At 33.2% G+C, this 27,991-nt stretch overlaps 1 protein-coding gene across 4 annotated transcripts in view; it reads right to left on the minus strand.

Annotated features, from left to right (window-relative positions):
* The window catches only part of LOC140439099 (aminopeptidase N-like), a 203,434-nt gene that overhangs the window by 19,588 nt on the left and 155,855 nt on the right, over positions 1–27,991 (minus strand). For all 4 annotated transcript variants that reach the window (XM_072528786.1, XM_072528784.1, XM_072528785.1 and 1 more), the window contains 8 exons: positions 19,904–20,267; positions 6,172–6,507; positions 3,829–3,987; positions 3,408–3,710; positions 2,794–2,977; positions 1,544–1,703; positions 1,213–1,478; positions 718–904 (listed from right to left, as the gene is read on the minus strand). In XM_072528786.1, the coding sequence (XP_072384887.1) occupies positions 718–904; positions 1,213–1,478; positions 1,544–1,703; positions 2,794–2,977; positions 3,408–3,710; positions 3,829–3,987; positions 6,172–6,507; positions 19,904–20,160 (1,852 nt within the window). In that variant the 5' untranslated portion in view covers positions 20,161–20,267. The remainder of the gene's footprint in view (positions 1–717; positions 905–1,212; positions 1,479–1,543; positions 1,704–2,793; positions 2,978–3,407; positions 3,711–3,828; positions 3,988–6,171; positions 6,508–19,903; positions 20,268–27,991) is intronic.

Here is a 27,991-nt window from a genome sequence, read left to right on the forward strand (position 1 = left end):
ACTAGAACCAAATTAAATGTGTCAGCTATAACGGAACTGTTGACATTATCTACATGTTATCTACTGACAACACTTATTTTCATCTAAACAATGATTTCTAAAAACAAAATTTTTAGGCTGTGCTTTAAATCCATTATTAGCTAATATATTGATGGAAGATTTCAAAACAAATATTCCTAATCAAAATTTAAAGCCGACAATACGTTGGAAATATGTAGATGATCTGTTGGACACACTTCTGATTAATATAAATAAAAGATAAAAAAGAGGAGTCAATAAAACTTACAATGGAAAAGAAATAAAATAAATCGTTGCCTTTTCTGGATGTTTTAATCTCAAAGGAAAATAGTGGATATGGGACTCATGTATACAAAAACCAACACATATGAACATATATCTAAATTATAATTCAAATCACAATATAAATGTTTAAAAGGGAGTCATTAAATCATTATATGATAGAACTAAAATTGCTTGTTGTAATGACAATTCGTTTTGAAAGAAAAATAATTATTAACATCTATTTTAGTCAAAAATGATTATCCAAAGTCGGACGTCATGCGTAAGTCTGTCAGTAATTTCCCCGATTCAAATTCATAATAGGCAACCTACATTACGCGGCTCAGAGTAGTGGGTCAGGCTCTAGACATTAGTATTATGATGACTATTTTGACAATAATTATTTAAAAACAAAAAGTGTATTGTACTTATACATACCTGTTTGGTTTAAATTTAGAAGATACCATTTGATATCCGATAAATTCACATTTTGTACGGTTTCATACTCGCCCTTCAGCCAAAATTTCGGGAAAGTGTCGGTGTAATTTGGCTGTACACTAGTAGTAAACGATAATGGAACCCAGTAGTTTGATTTTTCGTCCTTCATGCGATACAGGAATCTTTTCTGAAAATACAGTTTATTTGTAGTTCATTTATTAAGTTTGAGACAGAGAAAAATTTGCAATATGAGCCAACTACAATTAAGAAGTCACTTCAGAGGACGAAAAAACGTAAATAGCTGGAGCTGTTTGTTAATAATTGTGGAAAAACTAGAAGAAAAATATATACTAATAGATAGATTTAATTTTAGATGAATGTTATATTATTTTGATTTATTGATTGATATACGAGTATAGTGACAAAGGTAACATAATGATTAAGGAGTTAAATAAGAAAACTACCAATTAAAAGCCAACAATTTTCTTTTCATACCTGGGACAGTCTGAGTGTGTTCTGTTCATAATCAGCATTAGCATATACAACTGGAAAACCTGCTCGTTCTGTCCATGTATCCATGATGGTTTTAACAGTTTCATTTGGTAGCAACACCTGTCTTTGATGTGCTTCTTCGGTAAGAGATGCAAATAAATCATTTCTATCAGCATTTTTGTAAGAATATTTAGTCAAAAAGTTAGTAAGGCCGGTTTTGAAAGTTTCTTCTCCGAGGAAGTTGCTTATCATGTTAACTATTGCAGCTCCTAAAAATTTCAAAAAGAAAATAGCGTGTTAGTTTGTATAACATACTCAAAATATTTATATTTACCTTTGCGATATGTGATAGGATCGAATAACTGTCGAATTTGAATTGTGTTTTGAATATTATCGAAAGAAATTGGTCTAGAAGTTTGCAAAGCGTCTTCACTCATAGCGATGAGATTTTCAGATAGCATGAATTCTTCAGCAAACATCCATCTTGGTTCAGCCTAAAAATAAAGAAGAATAAATCCAAAAAGAGAAATCAAACGATTTCTACTTAGCGAAATCGAATTCAAATCTTAACCACTGTGTTTCCTAAAATTTGCGAAACAAACAGCTGGATAAATTACTCGGCAAGGGAATCTAAAATTGCATTCCACAAGCCGTTCATCCTTGTCAAAATTCGTAGTGAATTCAGTTTCTGGTACATCAAACGAAGTAAATAACAAAACAGAATGACGGTATTAGATTTTTGTTTTGATACAGTGCAGCAACAACCGCTGATACGTAGTTCGACCTTCTTAGGTCTTTTCAGAACGGTATAGTCACTGCTCTAAACCAAAACAAAAATCTCTCCCGTCCTAGACAATAGTTATTAAAATAACTATATACGGACGTAACTACGCCATCTAAAAACAAAAAGAGAAATCAAACGATTTCTACTTAGCGAAACCGAATTCAAATCTTAACCACTGTGTTTCCTAAAATTTGCGAAACAAACAGCTGGATAAATTACTCGGCAAGGGAATCTAAAATTGCATAAACCGTAAACTAATTTTTGAAACCAAATTCAGATTTTTGCTTTAATCTGTGCCTTCTAAGTATTACAAGGCAAAACAGACGTTGATAAAGATGTTATTAGAGATATGGGGAATCTAAAATTGCATTCCACAACATATCTCCTCAACGAAGCAAAAATCCTTAGCGAATTGGTTTCTAGTGCTCATAAAGAGTATACCTGAATAAAAGGAAAAAGACAGTTAAGATTTGATTTCACGTATAGTGCATCTGTATATTCGCTTATATGTATTTCACCCTAAAAGGGATCATCAGAACGGCTATTCACAGACGCTTTGAACGTGAAAATAAATCTTTCCTGTCTTGAAAAGCAACTCTAACATGGCTTCGTATGGACGCAAATAGCGACATCTGATAATAGATCCGTAAACTAATTTTCGAAACCAAATTTATATTTTTGCTTTAATCTGTGCCTTCTAAAAATTGCAAGGCAAAACAGACGTTGATCCCGAAAAATTATCCGAGGTCATCTTTTAACTAGTTTCAACAGCTTTAAAATAATAATTTATTTTTACTTACGTAGTTGACCCCTGAGTATACCAAGAAATTGGAAAAACCTTCTTTCAACCAGAGATCGTTCCAAAATACTGGAGTTACGAGATTACCAAACCATTGATGGGCCAGTTCGTGGGCCAAAACTGTTGCTGTAGTTCTTTTGTCCTCATTAGTTGATGATAATGGATCGTATAAGAGAACATCCTCTCTGTAAATATAATAATATAATAAATTATACGTAATTATCATAAACTATAATTTAATTATAATTATTAACATTACTCTAGGAGCCAGGGGGACTTGAGTATGCACTTCTATGTTCCCTCGGTACCTTTACAATTGTTTTTATGAAATTTGTTACAACTCGGGTTCTAACAATCGAATCAAAATTTATCAAACGCCATTTTGTTCATTTTTTTAATTAAATATTTCCAATAGTTGAAATACAATTCTTTTAACAATTAAATTGTTAATAACAAATTATTTGACAGGGTTTTAGCCTGGTGCTCTCGAGTAATCGAATTTACGACCGATTTTACGATCGATTTTCTAATCGAATAAGTGCAAAGATTATATTTTGTTGAATGTACTTATTAGTAACAAAAATTGTTATTTTTCTAATTGATTGTGTTTATTACCTGAATGTTATCAGTCCCCAATTTTCCATAGCGCTAAAACCAAACTCTGGCACAGCCACAATATCAATTTTAGATAGCGGGAACTTAATGCCGAAATAATTTTCATAGAATCTTAAGATTTTCGGTCCTATCTCTGCAGCATAAGCAGCGTTTCCAGCGATTTGTGGTCGGGCCCAAAATTGCATCAGGTTATCGTCTCCGGCACCTTTAACAAAGTCCATTACCATAAAAGCGACTAGATAAGTCGACATCTTGGGAGTTTCTGGATATTCGTCCCAACTCCATTGTTCTGAATTGTTCGTTCTAAAAAATGATAATAATTACCAAAGATCTAGACATCTATAATAATCCGTTCTTTTGTAGAAGATGAGACTTTTTTCAACTAAAATGAATAATTTGATATCTATATTAAGGTACTTACGAAAATAAAGTTGTCGTAGCTAACGGCATATTTGACAGTGACATCATATCAGTTGGTCGTCCTATAGTTATTTGGAAATTGGCCTTGAATAATGGTTCATCGAAGCATGGAAAAGCACTTCTTGCATCGACTGGAGAAAACTGTGTAGAAGCGATTAACCTAAAGTAAAAGGGATTTATACTACCATGTAATATACAATAGTACAGTAAAACCTCGATATAACGCACCTCTATTTAACGGACTTCGGATATAACGGACAAAAAATCCGGTCAAATGTAAAAAAAAAATAAAAACATACTGTTAATATTACACATGCGTCTCATATATGTAATCAATATGGCATAAAAAAGCAAACTTTCGGACATAAAAAAAACAAATACAAAATAAATAAATTTGCATTCATGTGTGATGTAGGAGAGCATAGCAATCTTGGAAAACGAATGAAATTGGCTCGTGAAACTTCACTGGAAGAAGCAATCTTAAAATGGTATGGGTAACAACGTTCTAGTGGGATTCTGGTCCGAGCAGTCGAATTGAAATTTGCTGCAATTAAATTAGCAAATCATATGGACATACCATTCAGAGCAAGTGATGGATGGCTCTGACGCTTTCGTAAAAGGCACGGAATCATGAATAAAAGCATTTACGGCGAAGTTTTAACTGCACCAAAAGAAGAAGCAGAACCTTTTAGGCAAAAATTAGTAGCAAATATAGCAAGAAGGTAACGAAATGCTATTATAATCTCAGATTTACAATGTTGACGAAACTGGTTTGTTATGGCGTACTTTGCCTGAAAGCGCACAAGCCTCCAAATATAAAAAATCGGATTCTGGAAGAAAAATCAGCAAGGACGGGATCTTGGCACTGCTTTGTGCTAACGCTGATGGATCGCATAGATTGACACCTGTACTGGTTAGCAAAACTCGCAAACCTATAGTTTTAAAAGACATAATGCATCATATGCCCCTTTCATACTATAGTTCTAAGAAGGCATGGTTCACCTCAGATATTTTCAAAAATTGGTTTTTCAAAGAAATTGAAGTGAGAATCCAGTGAGAAAATTTCAAGAGAAGAAATTGGGAATACCGTCAGAAGAGGTAAAATGTTTATTGCTTTTAGACAACGCTCCTGCTCACCCCTCTGAAAATATTCTACGTTCAGAAGATGGAAACTTCAGGTGTATGTTTTTGCCAAAAAATACAACATCGCTTATTTAACCCATGGATCAGGGAATAATTTTGACAGCCAAACGAATATATCGCAGAAAGTTTTTGGACGAAGTAATGGTTGTATTGTACGATAGAGATAATGCAGAAGATACAAGAGCGCCACGTATCTTGCAAAACTTAAGGTCTTACAATTTAAAATCAACAATTTTTAATTTTACTGTAGCATGGGAGGAGGTGAAAGAGCAAACATTAAAAAATGGTTGGAAGAATTTGTTTGATGGCCAAGATGCAGACATAGATTTAGAAGGGTTGAAAGTTACTAATTTCTGTAGGACAAGACATAATAATGCCGGAGAACATGTAGCTAAAGAAGATGTTTTACAATCGCTAGAAGTAGATGAAGGTGACCCTGGGTATAACATCATGACCTAAAGTGAAATAGCAGATGAAGTTATGAACCTTAAAAATGAGGATGGAAGTAAAGATAGCAAACAAGACGACAAAACAAGACTGTTAAAAATGAAGTTATCAGAGGTAAGATCGCATCTCGACGATCTAACAACATTTATTGATTATTCATCCAATAGTTAAACTGTTTTTAGGGAGTTAAACATAGAAAAACAGCAAACATGGAAAGTGCAAACGAAACTTGTTCAAAACGGAATTACCAACAGCAAGCGCGTCGATATCCACAGCAACGTCACTTCACGACGAATGTCCGAAGACAATTACTTAAATAGAATTTTGTTTGTATGTTGTATTTTTTATATATTATACCTAATTACAGTGTACATATATATTTTCAAAAAAAAGTATTTTGATTTATTTTAACCATATTTTAATATAACGGACTTTCGGCTTTAACGGACACCCCCTCCCCCCAAGTAGTCCGTTATATCGAGGTTTTACTGTACATATATCTGTCTTGTAAAAAATGCAACAGATTTATAGATACAGCGAAAAGCTAAACAAAATGACCATCCTTAATGTGTATTTATTAATAAATTTATTTTTGAGTATTGATAAACAATTTTCCGAGGTTTATTATTTTATTTTTGTAGAAACGATATAAATCTTTTAAAGTATTTTATTGGAAAATAATAAAGACAATTGGAAAATTGTTTGATAAATTTAACATATGAATAATGTTCTCAAATTAAGAAAGTATACTGACCTTTGCCTGTGAATCTGGTCGTAATATTTTATCCTATAAAATCCTTGCAAATGCCCACTCAATTTCCCATCAAAATTTACATCTAACTGGTACTCTTCATTTTTCCTTAAATGCTCTTTCAGTACTATTTTATATTTTTCTTTCTCGTAGTAAAGCTGCTCTTTTATTTCTAACAGACTAGAATCAGGTTTGGTTGATCTTATGCTAACGGAATGCTCATCAATTGAAATGCTTCTAACGTTGAAAATAATTTCGTTCGTTTCCTCTAAAACGTTCAGAGTCATAGTCACTGAACCCTCAGTCGTAGAATTTTGGAAGTGCGGTAAAATTCGTAATCTGTAACAATAAAAAAAGAAAATAAGATGCTTACAGTTATATATTTAAACAAGCGTAATTTAAAAGTTTTAAGAATCGTCAGATACAGTGGGTGGCCAAATTATTAGGGACAGTAAGATGATTTCATAATTTTCTAGTTTAACTGAATTTTTTTAGCAAGTTATTGGCTTTAATGCTTGCACCAATTTTTTGTATAAAAGAGTGTGGTATTAAGGTCACAAAAACAATGGATTCTGTTGGTAAAACCATTTATTTTTTTCGCAAAAAAAATTGTTACATAAAATCCCTAATTTCAATATGTAGTGATGACACCCTTTGCTGCAATTACATCTACACGTCGGAGCATGCTTTGAATACAAACTTCTGCATTGTGTTTTAATTTTGGGTTATGATGCCATTCTTTAATTTAAGAGCTTCAATCAACTGCCACTTCGTTGTAATAACATCTTTGGCGATCTCCCGTTTTGTTAACTCCCACATACTCTCTATGGGGTCAGGTGAGTTTCCTGTCCAGGGAAGAACTGCAATATTTTCTTTAAACATAAATGCAGTTACACTTCTAGCTTTGTGGCACGGTACAATATCGTGCATAAAAATGTATTTTTTTTGACGAGGGAGCCATTCTTTGAGCTGGGGAAGTAGCCGAGATTTAAGTTTTCGCTTATACTGGTCCTATCTCATTATCCCTTCCACGATGTATAAGCGTCTCATCTTGGCCGAGATTACTGATCACACCATGACACTAACCGGATGTTTATTCCTCTCCACAATGCAATCTGGATGAAACTGCTTCCCAGAACGTCGTCGGACGAATGCACTTTTGTCCACCAAAATCTGGAATTTTGATTCGTCGGAGAAGCATACCTGGAAAAAGAAAATATTCGCTGTTCACGAACTCCATTCATTAAAAAAAGTTGTGCTTACTCGACTCGTCTTCAACGGTCATACTTCGGTGAGCCGTCGTTTTTCCATAGGCCGGCGACCTATCAGATTTTCTTCGGTCAGTTTTTGTCGGACTGTTCTATGGAAACAATAAGTTCTTCGGTATTTATCATCGTAGTCAGATGTAACACACTCTTTTTACGATTTTTGAGACAAATGTCCCTGATTTTACGGTCAGTACGAGGAGTACTGATCCTTTTCCTGCCACATTTTCCAACACGGCCTGGTTCCAATGCCTCGTTTGAATCAATTTTTGTTTTAATTCGATTAACTACAGACTTTGAAACACCTATAGTAGTTTCTATTACTCTTTGGGAAAGTGTAGAGTGTAGTAACATCATTATCATTTCTCTAATTTTTCCTGGAGACAAGTCTGCAATTTTTCCCATACTAAAAAAATAATTTTGATTTTGAACAATATTTTTAAATAAAATCGTGTCATTAAAGGCAGCAAAAATAACTTAATAACAAATAATACTTGCCTGTTAAATATATCTGATACAAAAACACTTTAAAAAAGTTTTAAACAACTTGGAAATATTTTTAAGCCTCACTGCAATAACAGCCGATGACCAACTGAGATGCAACAGACATTATTATTTCACATATAAGTAGTCTACCAGTGTTGCCGCTTATCAAAAATTTGAATCATCATACCAGAAGGACTACCAAATATAATACAGATAAAATATGAACACCAATTTTTTTGGTAAAAAAAAACATTTAAAGTAGAAAATACAAAAATATATGTAGTGTCTCTAATAATTTGGCCACCCACTGTATAGTAGCACAATCAGTGTTCAATCACACATTAATCCATTAATTTGTAATCTCATATTAATCTTAATTTGATGAATTTGTATAGTTTCACCGTGTATAATTGTGAAATATTTTGATTAGTAGCTTAATTACAGTTTCATCAACTTCCTACAAACTATAGATTGCTTAATGTGTATTAAGGAAATGCCTGCAATCATTTCCTCGGTTCAAATTATATTTGCCAGCTTTAAAAAGTCAAAGGTTTTTGTTCTATGCAGAGGGCAATACACTTATTTGACGAATCGTAGCATTTTAGTAAGATTATAAACATAGCTTCGGGACTAGTTTGAGACGCAGTCTATTATAAATATTTACCTCAACAACAACTATAGTGTGGAATTTTATTTTATCATCGTCTATCAAGAAGAATCGGACACAGGGAATTAGAAACAATTCGAAATTATAGTTATATTCGAATTTGTCCATCAGGTATTTGTGAAATGAGCAATATACATTTACCTGTACTTATAGTAATTTGTGGAGAGTGACGATGTCTTAGTGATTGACGGGAAATATTAGTAGGTGTAAGTAGGCAAGTGTTTCATAATAATAAAAAGACTTTTTCCAATAATCAAAAATTATTTATACTAAAAGGATGGCATCTCCTGAAGTAAAATCTTTCGGAAGCAAACTGAGATTTCGTCCGGTTTTCAGGGTGAGGACTATTTCAGTAGGAAAAACATTATATGTTAGAAAAATCAGGATAGGGTCTTAGAATCTTAGAAGCCTTGTAGGAAAGAGTACGGAATTACTAGATTCACCTAGAAGAAGGAGATTACAAATTTATTGTATTCGAGAGACGTCGTGCAAAGGAAAAAGGACGAAAGAACTAGGTGAAGGATACAAATTGTGGTATGTAGGGAAAAAGAAGTCTAGGAATGGTGTTGGTATAATTCTTCTTTTGATGCCTATCCTCTGTGGATGTTGGCAATGACGTTGGTCCATACAACGTATGTAGCGAAAAAGAAGTCTAGGAATGGTGTTGGTATAATTCTTCTTTTGATGCCTATCCTCTGTGGATGTTGGCAATCACGTTGGTCCATACAACTTTGTTGACAGCTGCTCTAAATAGATGTACGGTAGTCATTCCTGCCCACTGTCTGATGTTCTTCAACCACGATGTCCTTCTGCGCCCTTGAGATCTTTTGCCTTGTAAAATTTCTTTCTTTTAGTAGAGTAAAAACTTTCTTTTAGCAAATCTTTTGTGCTCCTTTAACCTGTACTACAAACAGAATACCGAAAGTGAGAGAAACAATACTATATAGTACAAAACGGAGAGATATAAATTGCGCCTTTTATTCCAACCAAGTATTAAACATCTTTTTCAATCTATATAAGAAAAGGAACTAAATGAGATGAAAAGAAATATGGATGTAGAACAAGAATACAAAAACCACTGCCAGGGAATGGGAATCCCCATAGGAAATGACGTACTGTTCTCCCTGAACTTTGCGGTTGACCAAGTCGTCCTAACTCAAGATTCTTGCGATCTAGAATTTATGATAAACCGTCTATACAGAGAAGATGTAAAATGGGGGTTACAAGTCAGCATGAAGAAAACAGAATATTTAGTTATCAATTCAGATGCAAGGTTTGAAGTGTTGATAGACGAGGACGTGGAAAAATTGAAATATTTAGGTTGCACTCATTAATAAGAACGGCTTGGGAGAAACCGAAATTAAACACCGAAATAATCAGGGACGTAAAATTGTAGGATGTCTGGAATTCTTGTGATGGGATCGCATTATTTCCAAAAGGAACAAAAAAGAATAGGGCAAACGAATCAGTTTTTTGTTATGGCTCTGAAGTATGGACAATTAATGCAGACCTAAAGAGAAGATTGTTGGCAGTTGAAATGGATTATTTGAGAAGAAGTGCTATAACATCAAGGCTGGAAAGGAAGACCAACGAATCTATAAGAAAAAACATGAATGCTACAGAAACGGTCATTGACAGAATAGGTTTCAAATGGTTTGGACACCTATTGAGAATGCCTGACGAACGTTGGCCCCAAAAACTTCACAGATGGAAGACCCCTGGAAGAAGAAAAAGAGGTAGACCTCGATGCTCATGGAATGAAGGAATTAGAAGAGCGATGGAATCGAGAGGTTTGGAGGAGGAGCATGCCTTGGACCGGGAGGATTGGTGGAGGAGAACGGGAATACGGCGATAGGCGTCTCCAAAATGTATTGTATTTACAAGTTGGATCCTGTAATATATATATATATATATATATATATATATATATATATATATATATATATATATATATATATATATATTACAGGATCCAACTTGTAAATACAATACATTGTATATAGTTCCCGATCCAAAATTATTTGGCTTGCTTAATTTTTATTTGATGATTTCTATTTTTATGTTTCCGTCGAACTTTCATCAGGTCTAGGATTTCATCCACTCAATTTTTACCAATATTGTAGGTGTTTGCAAAGACTTTCTTACTTATTCTAAAATCGAGTCAATTCTGTAGTGTTATGTAAATTATTTATTTTGTTAGTTACAAAATCATTTCAAGGCCATACACTTTGTTTGCAATAAAAATATGAAGTAATAAATGTCACGCTGTGACTGTGTTACTCGCACAAAATATTTCCATTTTATAGCCCACCCTAATTAGGATTTTTATCTAATGCTCAATATAAAATATCCATTGTCTAGTATGTTTCAAATAATGAAAACTTTTATTGCTCACACATCACATTTAACCAAATAGAACAGACCGTACTTAGATCGTTATAAACCAACCGTAAAGTCCTAGATTATCAAACGCTTTTTTATGTGCAGTTAAACCCCAAAATCTTTCAAACGATCATTCGACTTCCGCTCTGTTTCATGTCAGCACTATCCTAATTAACCGTTCAACCAAGGGACCCTATGACAATGGTCTTGACCTTTTCTTTTAGGGACCACACCTGACCCGACCCAATTTCGCAATTACTTGTGAAAATGTTAACACGCATTGAAGTATCTTTTCTATTCATAGACTACTGCAATCGGAGGACAATACTATTAAAATGGAAGGGTTGAAACGGGACGTTTCTGCGTCAATTAACTAGATTGGTAGATTGACAATTTTTAAACAAACAAATATCAAAAAAAGAAATCACAACTAGAGCTCTGATTTGTAGGAAATAAAAATTGAAAAAAAGGTGCCTATATAGGCAAAAACTTTTATTTAAAAAGGCAGAAATCTTAACATATAGGCATAGGCAATATATAGGCAATATTGGCAAATAACATATTTATTATGGAAAGTAAATTAATTTAATATTAACTTAACACAAATATATTTACACAACACAAAATTAGTAACCTAATAAATTATTAACTCAATAATTAAGATGGATTTGACCGTTACTTGATGGAAATTTATTTTATTTAACAATAAAACACTGAAAACTTTTGTTTTCAAAACTTCCACAAAATTTATTATAATATATTATTAGGTACTACAGCTGTTTCGTCAAAGTGCCTTCTTTAAAATGATCTAAAGTCCTGGACAAAATTAACGCACCACTTTAATTAATCTAAATATTTAATATGAACACAAAATAAAACTAAGTTACATTGAAATAATAATAAACACCTAAAAATAAGTCCAACATGACTTTATCATGACCTTAATTTGCCTTATTGTTTCTTTAAAAATTTGTTTTTGCCGGAAATGCGTAGATAAGCTAGCATAACTCCAAATTACAAAAAGAAAAAAATCAGTAAAGTAACATCAACAATAAAATGCATCTGGGTCAACACTAATACGGTGTAGGCCCTCCTCTACTTCTTATGACTGCATTTATGCGTCGAAGCATGCTTGATATCAAATGCTCAACAAAAGCTGGCGGAATATTCTCCCATTCTTTAATAACGGCCTCAATGAGTTGGTTGTGATTGGCAATAGGGAGTCTACGACTTCGAATCGTTTTTTTTTGAGATAGTCCATAGATGCTCTATAGGATTCATGTCCGGACTGTTAGGTGGCCACTCTAATAATGGAATATCAACATCATTTAGGTAGCCAATAACCTGTCGAGCCACATGAGGACGAGCGTTGTCTTGCATGAATAAAAAATTAGGCCAAAGAAACGGAGCAAAAGGCATTACATGTTTGGCAATAATGTGGTTTAAGTAATAATAGGTAGGCATTCATAGACCTCGTACGTATGGGGACCAACTCCGTACGAGCTTCAAAACAAATTCCCCCCCAAAACATTTTAGAGCCACCACCAAAAGGTACTTTAGGAGAGATATTGCAGCTGACAAACCTTTATTCTCGCTTTATTCTATCTGGAGCTTTTAGGCTTACTCTAGTTTCTTCGGAGAAAAGAACTCGTTTCCAATCATCGATGGTTCAATTTTAATGCAATCTTGCAAAATTCAATCTCTGAACCCTGTGTTCCCTGGTAAGCAAGGGTTTTTTGGCCGATTTCCTGTTACTCAATTCTGCTTCATGTAAACGTTTTCTAACTGTTCGAGACGATATTGCGACATTTCGAACATCTGCTAGTTCATTTTTTAGCAAATTGCTGGTGACTCTCCTATCTCTGAGAGCACGTTGTCTCAAAAAACGATCATCAATTTGATTAGTGCAACGTTTTCGCCCTTGCCCTGGTCTTCGATGGTACGACCCTGTTTCATTATATCGCCTCACCTTGCGAGTGATGCTGGAATGATGTCTTCCTAAAAAATCTGCAACGTATCGCGTTGAATATCCTTCATCTAGGAGAGTCGATGCTCGCACTGCCTCCTCCATTGACAAATTTCTTTGGCGGTTCATTTTTTTATTTGATTTGTATGCAAATCAACTTCCAAACACGTATATGATGGAAAATATCACAATAAAAAGCTTGTTTCTCACGAGTACTTTGCTTTAATAGGCACTTTTTATGAAAAGTTTAACTCATTTTTAGTCTAAAACGAAGTTCATTACAAATTATTATTAAAACAGGACTATTCAACTGTCACTGTCAAACAAGGTTCATAGGCAACTTGTCGTACAGTAAATTATTAATAAATAAAGATTATTGAGAAACATATGAGTGGTGCGTTAATTTTGTCCAGGAGTTTATTTTTGTTAAGTGTTTACACTTTAGTCTTTAACTAAATAAGTTAAGGAAGGGAAAACTGTTTATCTCAAGATGATCATTCATAATTGTCTGTATTTTTTAATTTGTTAATTTCCATAGATTCTAATAATGATAGCTTATAGCCTTGATATGATAGCCTTATTTTGAATGTGAAGAATTTGAAATTGGTCATTAAAAGAATGATTAGGGTCTAGAAGGTGAAGTGAATATGTAGAATATGCTTTTATATTATTTAAAGCCCTTTTTATGTTCTGCTATTCGTTTGGTAAAAGTTCTACCAGTTTGATCGATGTAAGTTTTTGGACAACCACCACATTTTACTTTGTATTTATCACTGTGTAAGTGCTTCTTTTGCTCTTGCTTTTCTTAATATATTTGCCTAAATTGTTATTTGTTCTGAGAGCTGGTGTTATTTCTTTCTTTTTTCTGTGATTAGCTTTTTTGTTAATATCTTGGCTGTATATGTAATCGAGCAGAAGGTACTGAGTTTTTCCTCTGGTGGTGAAAATACTAATTTCAGTTTTTTTAATGTAGTTTTTGATAACATTTTATTTATGGTTTGTTCGTTTTACCCATTTTTTACTAATATTTGCTTAATGATATTCAATGCTATCGCTAAGTTCAAATTCTGACACAACTATACAAAATTCATCATCCCATCATCACAACATAAATTGACAGTCTACCATAGTATGTTACATGGATTAATAGAAATTCCCATATCAAAAAACAACATCCCTTCGTGGACGTGGTTAGTTGTTACTTTAAAAATCAGGGTATTCTGACCTGTTTGCTACAGAATGGTTGCATTGGTCATGTAGTTCTTTTTTCATAAATTAATACTTTTCTATTCTGTACAGATGACGAGCAAATAGTCAGAAATACGTATTTATAGTGGCATTCCACCTTCTATGTATTTTTTCTATTTTTTTTTGTCTTTTGTTGCGAGCTATAATATTATTCCTTGCCATCATCAGAGAAGGCAAGAAAATGGGGACAAAGATATGGGGATATACACAGATCTTATAGGCCGCAATGAAACTTCTCGTTAAAAATTTGTAACATGAACAATGCGTCAGTGCATGAAATTCAGTATATATGTATTTCAGATAAAGTAATCTGAAAAAAGATGGTGGTAAAAGCTCCATCTTAATAAAGCTGAAGCATACTGTACCCCCAAAGATTTTAAAAGCGTCGGAAAGTTTTAAAAATAGGACCCACTCTAATATCCGAATCCTAAATATCCGAATGCTGTGAATATTTGCTACAATATTTTATATTATCTCCAATTAGAAACACTAGCGTTTAAGATGCATTGTTACTTTTTATTATGCAATGCCATACGTACCAGTTCTAAATTATATTTAGCTACCAGAGGTTGGATCTAATAAGGCGTGTAACCATTTAGGCACGTTGTGTGATTCTAATGTTTAATTGAATAAAAATTCCGAACAATACTTATAATCAGATCTAATAGCTAACCATTCATCCGTAACTTATTTCTTAATGTAAAATTTAGTTATTGGTTTAATCGTTATTGCTTTGGCAAATTTATTAATTACAATATTTTTTACTAGTCCTAATTGGTTCTTTTCGTTTAAGAATGTTCTTCTTATTTGCCTGCTTCTTTAATATTTTTGAAATTGCTATATTATATACAGGGTGTTTCAAAAAAGGTAACCCCGTCTCTAGGGTAGGTAAAAAACTGAAAAATAATTGGGGTTTGCTTAGTAAAAAATTTTTTTTACGCATTTTTTACGATTTTGCCGAAACTACTAGCAAAATTGTAATGAAATTTTATACGAATATGTTTTGGAAGCTGATACATCCCATGAATGTGTTTTTATATCTGATTCTCATAGAGGGAGCTAGTTACACGGATCGTACTAAGTATTAGTCAATATAACTTTTTTAAGAGTATAATTATTAATCAAAATTTCAAGTAAACTTAAACATCATTCAATTTTACAGGAAAAAGGTACTCTTGGTAAAACTCGATACTGTGTACCGTTTTCGGAATATTTTGATTTGAAAATTATGAAGTAATAAGTGATGCTGGTATAAAATAGTTAGTAATTAAACAAAACTCACAAGAAGAAAATTAAATTAATGACTAAGAGCATAAAATAAAATTCAATTACAGTAAGTGTTCAAAATGTCTATTCTTTTTTCTAAAGATTCCATTAACCTTCTAAACGGTAGGGGATCAGCTATGATGTCATTAAATTGACGTTGAATTCTTTCTTCCAATTCTTGGCGTGAATTTACCTCTGTAGCATAGACTTTTTCCTTAATATACGACCAAACTGCGTAGTCCAAAGGATTAAAATCGCATGACAGAGGAGGCCAATGAAAAGGAGCTTCTGCACCTCTACCAATCCATCGAGTCGGAAAATGATTCTGCACTCAACCAATTACGACACCTTCTATTAAAGTGTGGTGGAGCTGTATCGTGCATAAAAAATAAAGATCTTAATTGCTGCCCAAACATTAACTTTAAATGAGTGTTGGTAATGTGATACCCTTTTGACTCGTGGATTCTCATCACACCAGTAGTGTGCATTATGGGAGTTAAACATACCTTGTCGCGTAAAGGTGGCCTCGTCCGTAAAAATAATGCATTTAAAAAAATTTGGATTGTGGGCTGTCCTTTGTTGCAATGTTTCACAAAAGTCCACTCTAACCGGTAGATCATCTGGCAAGAGCTCTTGGACTTGTCTGTAATGATAAGGATGTAATTGCTGTTCTTTCAGTATGCGCCAAGTACTTGAAGAAGAAGTATTTGTTTGTCTTGCTATATTCCTTACGCTAACTGTTGGATCTTGATCAAGTAAATTTAAAATATTATTTTCTTTATTAATTGTTCTTGTTGTTCTTGGTCTACCAGAATTTATTTTATTTGGTCTCACATTCCCAGTTTCTCAACAACGTCGTTCAACGGCTCTAAATGTTTTTTTACTTGGTAAGTTTCTTCTAGGAAACTTTTCTGCATAACGTGTCACAGCTGCACTAGAACATCCTAAACATTCGCCTAAGGTTAATAACATGTCAGTGTATTCAACATTTGAGTACATTTTGATTTGATTTTACAAATAACAAGGTTTCAAAACTCTAATTATTGTTGATTTATCGTCATAACAATCAATAAAGGTCAGATTTTCATGGCACACTTGGAGAAAATAGAGGTATACCTATTAGAACTTTATCATTACTACCAGCATCAATTATTACTTCATAATTTTCAAATCAAAATATTCCGAAAACGGTACATAGTCTCGAGTTTTACCAAGAGTACCTTTTTCGTGTAAAATTGAATGATGTTTAAGTTTACTTGAAATTTTGATTAATAATTATACTCTTAAAAAAGTTATATTGACTAATACTTAGTACGATCCGTGTAACTAGCGCCCTCTATCAGAATCAGATATAAAAACAAATTCATGGGACGTATCAGCTTCCAAAACATATTCGTATAAAATTTCATTACAATGTTGCCAGTAGTTTCGGCAAAATCGTAAAAAATTTTTTACTAAGCAAACCCCAATTATTTTTCAGTTTTTTACCTACCCTAGAGACGGGGTTACCTTTTTTGAAACACCCTGTATATATATATATATATATATATATATATATATATATATAGGATATTTTTAAATATATAGATATCTCCACAAGGAAACCAAATTCCTGTAGTTGTATACCATGTATCATAAACATTTTATTTAAAAAGTTCCTTTCTAAAAACCCTATCGGGCTATATCAAAGCACGTTTTCGGAATTAATATTCCATCATCGGTGCTATCTGTATTTACATGTTTAAATCTGTATGTACTTTAAAAGTTGAGTTACATTTTTTTTAAATATAAACTATGATGTTAAAAGGAATTGATTACATAACAACGTAAGACTCCAGTGGGGTTGCTAGTTCTTAGACGAATTGTCTGTGAGGACTTGTTGATAGCAACTCAGTTGAAGATGCATGGATACATGGCGACTGGGTACCAAGAATCGTTGTAGAACGTTATAAATCATACACTATGAAAGTATCCGATGATATAACTATTGAAAGAATTAGTGACTCGATACACAAATCAATAATATAAAAAGTTAAAAGATTTCTTAAATTTAGATTAATCATTTCGTCACAACACCCAATTTATTACACATGTGTACCTCACGTTTATGAAACAAAAGAAATTCTCAAAAGACTAATTGAGAAATTACATCTATAAATTTATTTATAAACATGAAATGATCGTTATAATAAAACCGTGCATTTAGTCATAGTGCATGCAAGTTTAATTTATCACCCAGCTACTTGAACTGGTCCCAAAAAATTCAAAACAAACTTGTGCATCACTGGTTATAGTTACAACATCGAGAAACAGGTTGCCAATCACACACACCTTCAAATTCAAAAAGCAATAAACTATTTGTATATTATGACAAATTTTATGTACTTATAGAATTTATGGTTTATTTAAAACTATTTTTGAATTTTATTAGAATGATTTTGTAATTACGTACATCTGTAATTTGTTGATATTATATGTGTTATTTTTTGCCATATCAATTTCAAAAAGGATTCTTGTCGTTATATAAAAATTTTACAGGATGATAATTTGAAAATGTCTCATCTTTCTGTTATCGGTTTATTCTCGTAAACAATATGAAATCGGAAAGACAGGCCAATTTTATATACAAGTGAGAACTTTTCATATAAGTCTTAAGTTTTCATATTTCTGAGATGAAATTTTAATACTGAGTTTGGACAACAAATTTGAGGCATTTGAAATATGACTAAAGAAAGCAGAACTTAAACTTTTACATTAAAAACAATCACACGTCACGGGAAATGCCTTCAAAATGGCGGTTGTTGGTGGAAATTGTAGCAGAAGTTGTGTACTTTTGAAAAACGTACTAGTGTAATATAAAAATAGCAATTTTAAACGACTTAGACCGTTTGTAACCATATTTCAAGCATATTTCAAATGCCTCACATTGTTGCCAAAACTCAAAACTAAAATTTCATGCTATTGGTTTTGAAGATTAGTCTCTAGTGATGGAAACTTCTTAGTGACCGGTCAATGTAAGTAATAAATTGTATTAATCTCATAAGAGTCATAAAAAATAGCAAAAATTGCACCACGTTTGTTTATTAAACACCTTTACAAAGACTGTGTCCATTAAAATGAGAACAAGAATCATAGGAGACTTCACCACAACAAAAGGGCTCCTGCAGGGTTGTTCCACATCTCCAACCCTATTCAAAATATACTTAGAGAAAGCCTTGACTACATGGAAAAGAAAATGGGAAGGCATGGGAGTACCGGTACGGAACGAATACCTATATACGTTAAGCTTTGCAGACGATCAAGTAGTGATTGCACAAGACCAAGACGACTTCAGCTACATGATGAAGAAACTACAAGAAAAATATACCAAGGCTGGCCTAGATATTAACCTTGCGAAAACAGAGTACCTATCTACAAGTGAAGAAGACATAGAAGATCTACAGATTGATGACAACGTAACAATCAAAGGAAAGGATAAATTCAAATACTTGGGCTTTATAATCACGAAAAAGGCAACAACAGAGGAAGAAATTACACAAAGATTAGGACAAACAAGAACAGCAATCCGACAACTTAACTTAGTATGGTGGGATAGACACCTAAATATGAAGACAAAAACACAGATTTATAAAACATTTGTGCGAAGTGTTATAACATATGGGGCTGAAAATTGGATCATAAACAAGAAAAACAGAAGTAAGATAGTAGCAACAGACATGGAATGCCTGCGAAGATGCTGCAGAGTAAAAAGAATAGATAGGAGAAGTAATGACGAAATAAAGCAAAGAAGATCAATAGAAACAGACATACTAACATATATAGAGCAAAAAAGACTAAAGTGGTATGGACATGTAAGACGAACTAGCGAAAGCAGATGGATAAAGAGAATAACCGAATGGAGCTCTATAGGAAGGAGGAAAAGAGGACGACCCCGAAAATCCTGGAGGAACGAAGTAGACGACGCCATGAGTAAGAGAGGCCTAAACGATGGAGAATGGGACAACAGAGAGAGATGGAAACGGTTGAGATAGGGAACGCAGTGAATACTGTAAAATCCCTGAATATATAGCTAGAGAAGCTGCAACGCACATACAACAATTCGTCGAGTGCTATTCTTGGCAAGAAGAAGCAAATAAGGTAGATTTGATGATTTTACGTCGAAGAAATTCAGGCGTTGCAAAATGTGAAGTAACGATAAAACAAACAAAGATTTCGGAATATTTTAAATCAAATTGATTCGACTCTACTTACATAAATCCCTCTTATATTGTCAAATAAAACATACAAATAAAATTTGAGAGTTGTAGGTACTATGAATTTTTTATTTTTTTTTTAATGTTCTTTTAACCGTCTTTTCGATTATCCGTCATACCCTTGGTCCGGTGCCCTGACGGATAATCGAGGTTCCACTGTAATAATAATAAAAAGATGAACCAGTATAATATGGAAACTTACCGATAATGTGTAGGTTCTATACTTCTTGGCAGCCTTTGTTCAACCTCCACTTTAGTCACTTTCGGTTCAATCGTCGTTTCAGCCTTAGTATCAACATTATTATTATTACTACCCCTACTATTAATATTCAGTATGCTAGCACTTTGCGGTTGATGTGTTAATGCTTGAGGGGATTTCGTTGCATGGCAATCCCTAGGAACTAAGAAGAATACTATTAGACCTACTAGTATAGCTAATAGTAAGGCACCGATCGCCATTAGGGCGCAGAGGGATCTCGGTATCACAAGGCCTTTTTTGTCGTTTTGGTTAACTGTATATTTCTTTTGGTTCGAATTGTTTTCTAAATCTGCCGAAGTTGGCACACCTGAAACAAAAAGAAATTTATAAGAATACAATATGATTATAGACAACAAAAATAATACCTTACACAGCACTTAAATGAAGAAATTATTGGATAACTGAATTAAAGTAGGTAAATTCTTTTAGTGATATCTTACTGACGCGATTCTTTAAAATGGGCAACGACCGCATGGGATTATATGGCAGGCAATATCTCATTTGCGAGTTCTTTTGTTACTCAGTATATGCCTAGATTTATTATGCCTACGAACATATAACTGACTGTATTCACCACGCAGCCCAAGAAGCTCTAGGCGAAGAAACCAGAACAGTCCACAGATCAGCGGGAAAAATCACTTGGAATACACAGCTTGAAGAGCAAAGAAATAAGAAACAGGAAGCGTACAAAAGATGGCTGAACACTAAGAATCTTGAAGATAAAGAAATATACAAAGAACAGCAAAGAATATTTAAAAATATGACAAGGAACAACAAAAATGAAACATGGGATGCAAAATGTAAAGAAGTTGACTGTTACATCGAAGGAGCGCGATCATCAGCGGCATGGAAATTAATAAAAACCCTGAAAACCGACACATCAAATAAAAGTCGAATACAGCCCATCCAGATAGATACATAGAAAGATCATTACGCAAGGGAACTGAATGAAGACAAAGATATTTATAATACTGACTCACCTCAATGAATACGAGTACAAGGTGAATATGTAAACATGGAAGAAGAACAAATACAACAAGCGCTTAAATCGATGAAGAATAACAAAGCATCCGGGCCGGAGAACATACCAGCAGAACTTCTCAAAAACGGAACACCAAAACTAATAAGCTATCTTAAAGTGCTATTCACAAGATACTTAAATGGGGAAGAAATCCCGAATAGTTGGAAAGAAGCATGGATTACTCCAATTCACAAAAAAGGTCCAAATGATATTTGCGGAAACTACAGATGTATCTCTGTCACCAGTACCTTTAGCAGGCTGTTTGGTAAAATCTTAAAAAATATGATTGAGAAACAATACGAACCTCATGAAATTGAACAGCAAGCAGGAATTAGAGCTGGATGATCTTGCGTAGACCACATATTTACCCTAACACAACTGAATGAAAAGAAAGTTGCAAGAAACCAGGAAATACATCTTTTATTTGTGGATCTCACAAAAGCATATGACACGATTCCTGTGAGAAAGCTGTGGCAGTCTCTTGAACGATCTTCATTAAATAGCACGATTATCGCCGCAGTCAAACAATTATACAATAAAGCATCATCAAAAATCAAACTAAACAACACCTTATCAGAAGAATTTCCAGTAACAAAAGGCTTACGACAAGGATGCTGCCTCTCTCCAATACTATTTAAGATCTATTTAAATGAAGCACTAAAACACTGGAGAAGATCATGTTCAGAAATGGGGATCCAACTTGACGACGATACAACATTATACACTCTTCATTTTGTGGACGACCAAGTAGTAGTGGCAGCAGACAAGGAAGATTTAGAATTCATGACGAGACGGTTGTTTAAAACATATGAAGAATGGGGCCTCTCTGTAAATAGAAACAAAACGCAATACTTATGCATCGGGAATGAAGTAGAAGATCTAATGGTCAACGAACATGAAACAATCAAGAACTGTGAGGAATATATATATTTGGGAACAACAATCAACAAGAGTGGGCGCACCGAAAAAGAGATAGAGCAAAGAATCGTGAAAGGAAAAAGGGTGATAGGATGCCTAAACCCGATGCTATGGTCAAAAGAACTATCAAATCAAAGAAATCATCTCCTCTTTAACTCCATCTTTAAAAGTATAGTGCTCTATGAATGCGAAACATGGCAACTTACTAAATCCCTTGAGCGACGCCTACTTGCATTGGAAATGGACTTCTGCAGAAGATCAGCTAGAATATCAAGGCTTGATAGAATACAAAATGACCATATCAGAAATATAATGGGAGTCAAGTCGACCATCATTGACGAAATTCAAATGAGACAACTGATCTGGTATGGTCACGTGAAAAGAATGGACGACGACAGGCTGCCAAACCAAATTTTAAAATGGACGCCAAGGGAAAGAAGGAAGAGAGGAAGGCCAAAACAATCCTGGCTTGGCGGCATTCAGAAGGCAATGTCGGAAAGAAACCTTCACCCTGGCGAATGGAATGACCGACGTAGCTGGAAACTGGGAACCGGAAGGCGGAGAACGCTATAAAAAAACCGGGATAAAAAAAATATGCCTAGATTTTTGTAAAATCTTATTGCCATATTTCAAAATAGTGAAACTACCAAGAATATATGAAGAATGTGAACTGAAAAAAAACTTGTCAGAAGTGCGAATGTTTGGTACCTAGTAGAGAAAAACAGCCGAACACCTGATTCTGAAGAATTCACAAACAAATGTGGTATTAAATCTAGAACCGACTCGGTACCCTCTATCCACCGTTTAAGTATTACCGTTTCATAATGAAACATCCTGTATATATATTACACTAACCACACTGAGCTTTTTTTTAGATATACTGTATATCGATTGTGCGTCATGTGAAGTACAAAACAAACATTAGGTAAATTGGATACATAAAACAGTCGTAATTTGACATCCCACATCGAATAACGTTTTTAAAATGTGAAATGTAAATGTCAGCTAAGTAACTAGACACTTTCCACTTGTATTTTAGTCACAATGTTGAATATTGATATTGGATAGCCATGACAAAAAGAATAAGATTTATCGGACGTTTGCAAATTTAAACTAAAACATTCTTGATTTCGTTTCACTGTAAAACGTAAAACTGTCTGTTATTGTTATTGAGTTAAACACGTTCTTATACGTTTTCTTTTTCTTTAAAAGCCGTCAACATATAAATATTTAGGAACGTGGCTAACCGAAGATGGAGATCAAACAAAAGAAATCAGATTTAGAATATAAATGGCAAGAAACGTATTCATAAAATTGAAGAACTTACTTTGCAACCGTAACCTTAATCTAGAGATCTGCACAAGAATGCTACGTTGTTACGTTTTTTTCTACTTTACTATACGGCATGGAAGCGTGGACAATAAAACAGTCTGAAATCAAAAAATTAAACTCCTTTGAGATGTGGTGCTACAGGAGAATCCACAGAATATCGTGGACTGAAAAAGTAACTAATATAGAGGTGTTACAAAGAATAAAGAAAGAATGTGAAGTCATAAAAACTGTTAAAATAAGAAAGATTCAATATCTGGGTCATATAATGAGGGGCGAGAAGTACGTATTACTTAGATTAATTATGCAAGGGAAGATACAAGGGAAGAGAAACCCAGGACGACGCAAAATATCCTGGCTAAGAAATTTGAGAGAGTGGTTCGGTTGCAGCTCATTAGAATTATTTAGAAGCGCGGCCAATAAAATTAAGATAGCGATGATGATTTCCAACCTCCGATAGGAGGAGGAACCTGAAGAAGAAGAAGATGGTCACTCAACCGATATAAGCTTGGAAATAATTAAAGCTGCAGTCATCTTTTGCACCCATTAGATCTGTCTGTTTTTCGGCTATTTAAAATAAAATGGGATGAAAAGTTGATATCTTGGCAAAGACAGCATGTGGGCTAAAAACTGCCAAAGATAATGTTTTCGCAGTTTCTCTGCGAAACTTGGAAAACTATTTCAACAGAAGTTATGAAGAGCGTATTCAGAAAAGGAATTTTCCCAATTAACAAAAATGTTATACCAGATGAAGGCTTTCCCACCAGAAGCACTAAAACTATGGAACTTATTTTTTCTTATTTTTATTAACTTGTTTGGTCTACTATGCACTCTGGTGTTTTTGATATTTGGTCCATCCATGATATTTTAAGATCGAATCACGAATGCCCCACATAATAAAAGTGATTTTTTGAAAAACGTGATTTAACGTGACTTTTCTATATTTGTTATGTTTAATATTTTATCATGTACGAGATTCTCAACCATAAAGATAATGACCTTACTCTCGTGCACCTAGTTTTATAAAAAATATGATAAACTAAACAAATGAAACACACATGTGTAAATGCGTGACGTAATTAGTAATTAACGCGCCTAATCCTTGTTATAAACTTAAAAAAATATACTCATGTTATAAATAAAGCTTGTTCCTACACAATAAAATAGGATCGTTAGTCATCGCCTACACCAAGAGATTTTGCTGTTTTTAGGAAAACTACGTAGCAGTTGGTAATATTGTTTAATTTTTTAATTAACAAATATGACAAACACCAGATATTGGTCACTAACACATGATTCACGATTAATTTCTTTTATTTGGCAATATTTACAATGTATTCACAATTTAATAATTGGTAATTGTGGTGGGCAAGTTATGAATAACGCAAACGAATGTTAGCTCACCAATCTATTTAATCTGTTGGAAGATATTTTCAATTCTATGAACTGGGACAATAAAGGACTCTGAAGCATAGTAAAACAATATTATAAAATTATTTATTAAGGCCGTTCCTCGCGATTTTGGGCATAGCTAAATTCCAATGTAAAAGTTTATATCAAATAACGCAAAAACTATGGCAGATATTGAGATGATTCTTTTTTATATGAAAGGTCTTAAAAAGTTCTAGTGCAATATTTGGTTGTAAATTAATAAATTGTTTAAACAATATTTTTTTTTTCAAATATTTTTGGTTAAAATAAACGTAAAATTTTTTTTTGAAATAGGGCACTACAGAATTTGACCCACTTTCCGAATCTGTTTTTATTTTTAACATAAAGTGTAACACAAAGCAGCTATTTGGTATAAACTTTTTAAAAAATCTCAAAGTTCTGCTAAATGTTACTCTCTCTCTGTCAGTACAGGCTATCTTTGTTGATAGCTTCTGGATTCTCGCCGACAGGTAGGTAAGAAATATACACCCTCTCATAAATAATGTTGAATAACATTATTAGGGCTTATTAAAGAGTAATACCCAAATATTTTGCAGTATTTGAATATGGAATTTTGAATATTTATATTTATTGGACAATACCCAAATATTTTGCAGTATTTGAATATGGAATTTGATTATTTATAGTTATTGGAATATTTATTGTAAACGTTTTTGTTAGTAAAGTTTACATAATATATGAAGTTTGTTTCGTCACTTGCTTGTCCAGTCATATTAGTCCAGGGTAATTTTCTCGTAAAGGATTTTCTCGTGACACTCAATATTCCAGGTAGCTGACAACTTTTTTAGTTATTGTAGACCTATAAGAAGAAAACCTATCTGTTTCCTGCCTAAAGTTCGAAGCCGTTTTTAATGATTAAAAATTTAATGCAAAAAACGCGATTTTTTCTATTTTTTGCACCCCATTAGAAAGCTAAATACTTGACATAAAATTACAAAATTTTATTTTTTAGAATATTGACAAAGCTTCAAAATGCCGATTTTTGAAAGTTGAAAAGTCAATTTGTTGCTTTGCAAACTGCAAAATAAGTGACAATTGATATTTGTTAAAAACTTTTAGTAAACTTAAACTTTAAACTTTAGAGTTCCACCCAAAGATGGGTATTGGGGTACTTAACAAACCCTCAAAATTTGGGACCGATATATTAATTAGTTTAAAAGTTATTGTATTTGTTTATCTCAGAGACCTTTTTTTTACAATAACATAAGATAGAAAATAATAAAGATAGGGTAATTCTGTGGGTGACAAATGAAAGCAAAAGACTTATACTATCAATATGCATTAAAAAAAATAAAAGAATAATTTATTATAGTAAAAAATCCTGATGTAAAATTTTTGGAATTATGTAGTTTATAATCATTTAGAATACCTTTAAAAACATTGTTCCTAGAAAAAATCTTTTTTTATCCATGTTTTTTGTTAATTCACAGCTAATTTGATTATAATAATTAAGGAACCTCATTGACGCCATGTTAAAGAATTGGAACTATTAATAGACGTAAATCCTTTCATTTTAATTTCATGAATGTTTTTATTCGCCACATCTCAACATTTTCCATTTCAGAATATTTATTATCAAACTGTAATTCTACGTTAAAAGCCAATTTGTCAGTAAAAAAGTAACAAAAGAAAATATAAGACATAAAAAAACGAATTCGGCAATACTGTGACCGCAAAATATCTTATTATACATACCTGTATGTACCTGTGCTAAGTTGTGAATTAATTATTTAGTAAATAATATTACTCTGGTATACTCGTATTATTCTAATTACACCATAACCGCACTGAATAGAAGACCTCCCGCTCGCTTTATTGTATAGACCCAAGACTTTTCACTACAGGGGGTGGGTGTCCGGTTGTAAGTAGGTAAAAAGCCCAACTTTAGTACAAGATGACGTTTAGAATATTCTTCGTGAATGGATTTTGTTTTCGTAAAGAAAGATATTTTTGAAATAGATATCGCACTGAATTTTACCGTTAGGATTTTCGAGGATAAGCCTTAACATACATAGAAAAATGGTCACGCCGTCACAGTTGCGAGGTCTCTGAGACATACAATAATTAAACAGCTTCTTCTGTTTTTGTTTAGTATATTTATATTTATACCTATTTTTATTTAAATTTGTAATAAATTCAGTTTTATGATATAAGGGAAAATATGCTATATTTTAACGAAATTTTTGCAGAGTTTTACAGTATATAAAACAATCACCAAATTAAGATAAAAATAAACAGTATATTTATATTTTTTTAAAATATAAACTATGAACAACAAGAAAAAGACCGAGTTAAAATATTCCGAGTTTCACAATCTTTTTTTTTTATTTAGCTTTAAGTGTCTCGACAGCGTTGGTCACTGACACAGGTAAAATTTTATTACATTACATTACAAGAATATACAGTAACATTACAATCGATTTAGAAATACATTAAATGCATTAAATATTGGTACAATTATTAGTTATCAAATTCTAAACTACGTTTCTTCTTCTAAATTTCCTGGTAAACCCTGTTTTCATAGAGGAAATTAATAAGGTTTTGGAATTGATCTGGCGACCTGAGAATATTTTGTAGCTTTCTACTCAAAAGATGCTTTTTTCTGTTGTTGAAATAGGGAGAGTCTACGAGAATGTTTAACAGATAGAATATTACCACAGTGTGTACATGTAGGTGGATCTTGGGAAGTCATTCAATGTTTATGAGTCTTGTATGGCTGATTCTAAGTCGGCGAGTTAGGATTTTGTTTTTTCTTGTCATGGAAGGAAACTCTTTTTAACGCTGGGATGGATGTCACGAAGCTTGGAAGGGATTTTATTCCAGTGATCTTGCCAAGACATTTGGATGTTATTTTTAAAATAAGACTGTAAATCTGTATGTAATTGTATGTTTCCAGTCGCCATATTAGAAGATGCTGCTTGTTTTGCAAAGAGGTCGACTAGTTCGTTACCAGGGAGTCGTACATGAGACGGAATCCAGATCATGGTTATGGATACTCCCAGTGAGATTAAATTATCGAAAGAGTTTTGAATATCTTGAACCAAAGGATGTGCCGTGTACATAATTGTGTGTGCTAAAGAGTCTGTACATATTACTACTTTTTTATATTCTCACCAATGATGATTGGACAGAGTTTTTAATATGTTAAGATTTTCGCTCTACGCGAGGTTTCTCTCCTCGCTGAGCTGGCCTTAGAACATCTGCATTATTATTGGATAGATGTACCGCCCCTGTCAAACTCCCTACCTGGCAGTGTTCTGGAACTCGAATCGAATAAGGTTGGAGATATGTTGATGCTCGAAACCGTTGAT

This window comes from Diabrotica undecimpunctata, chromosome 4, assembly GCF_040954645.1.
Source record: "Diabrotica undecimpunctata isolate CICGRU chromosome 4, icDiaUnde3, whole genome shotgun sequence".
Classification (NCBI taxonomy): Eukaryota; Metazoa; Arthropoda; class Insecta; order Coleoptera; family Chrysomelidae; genus Diabrotica; species Diabrotica undecimpunctata.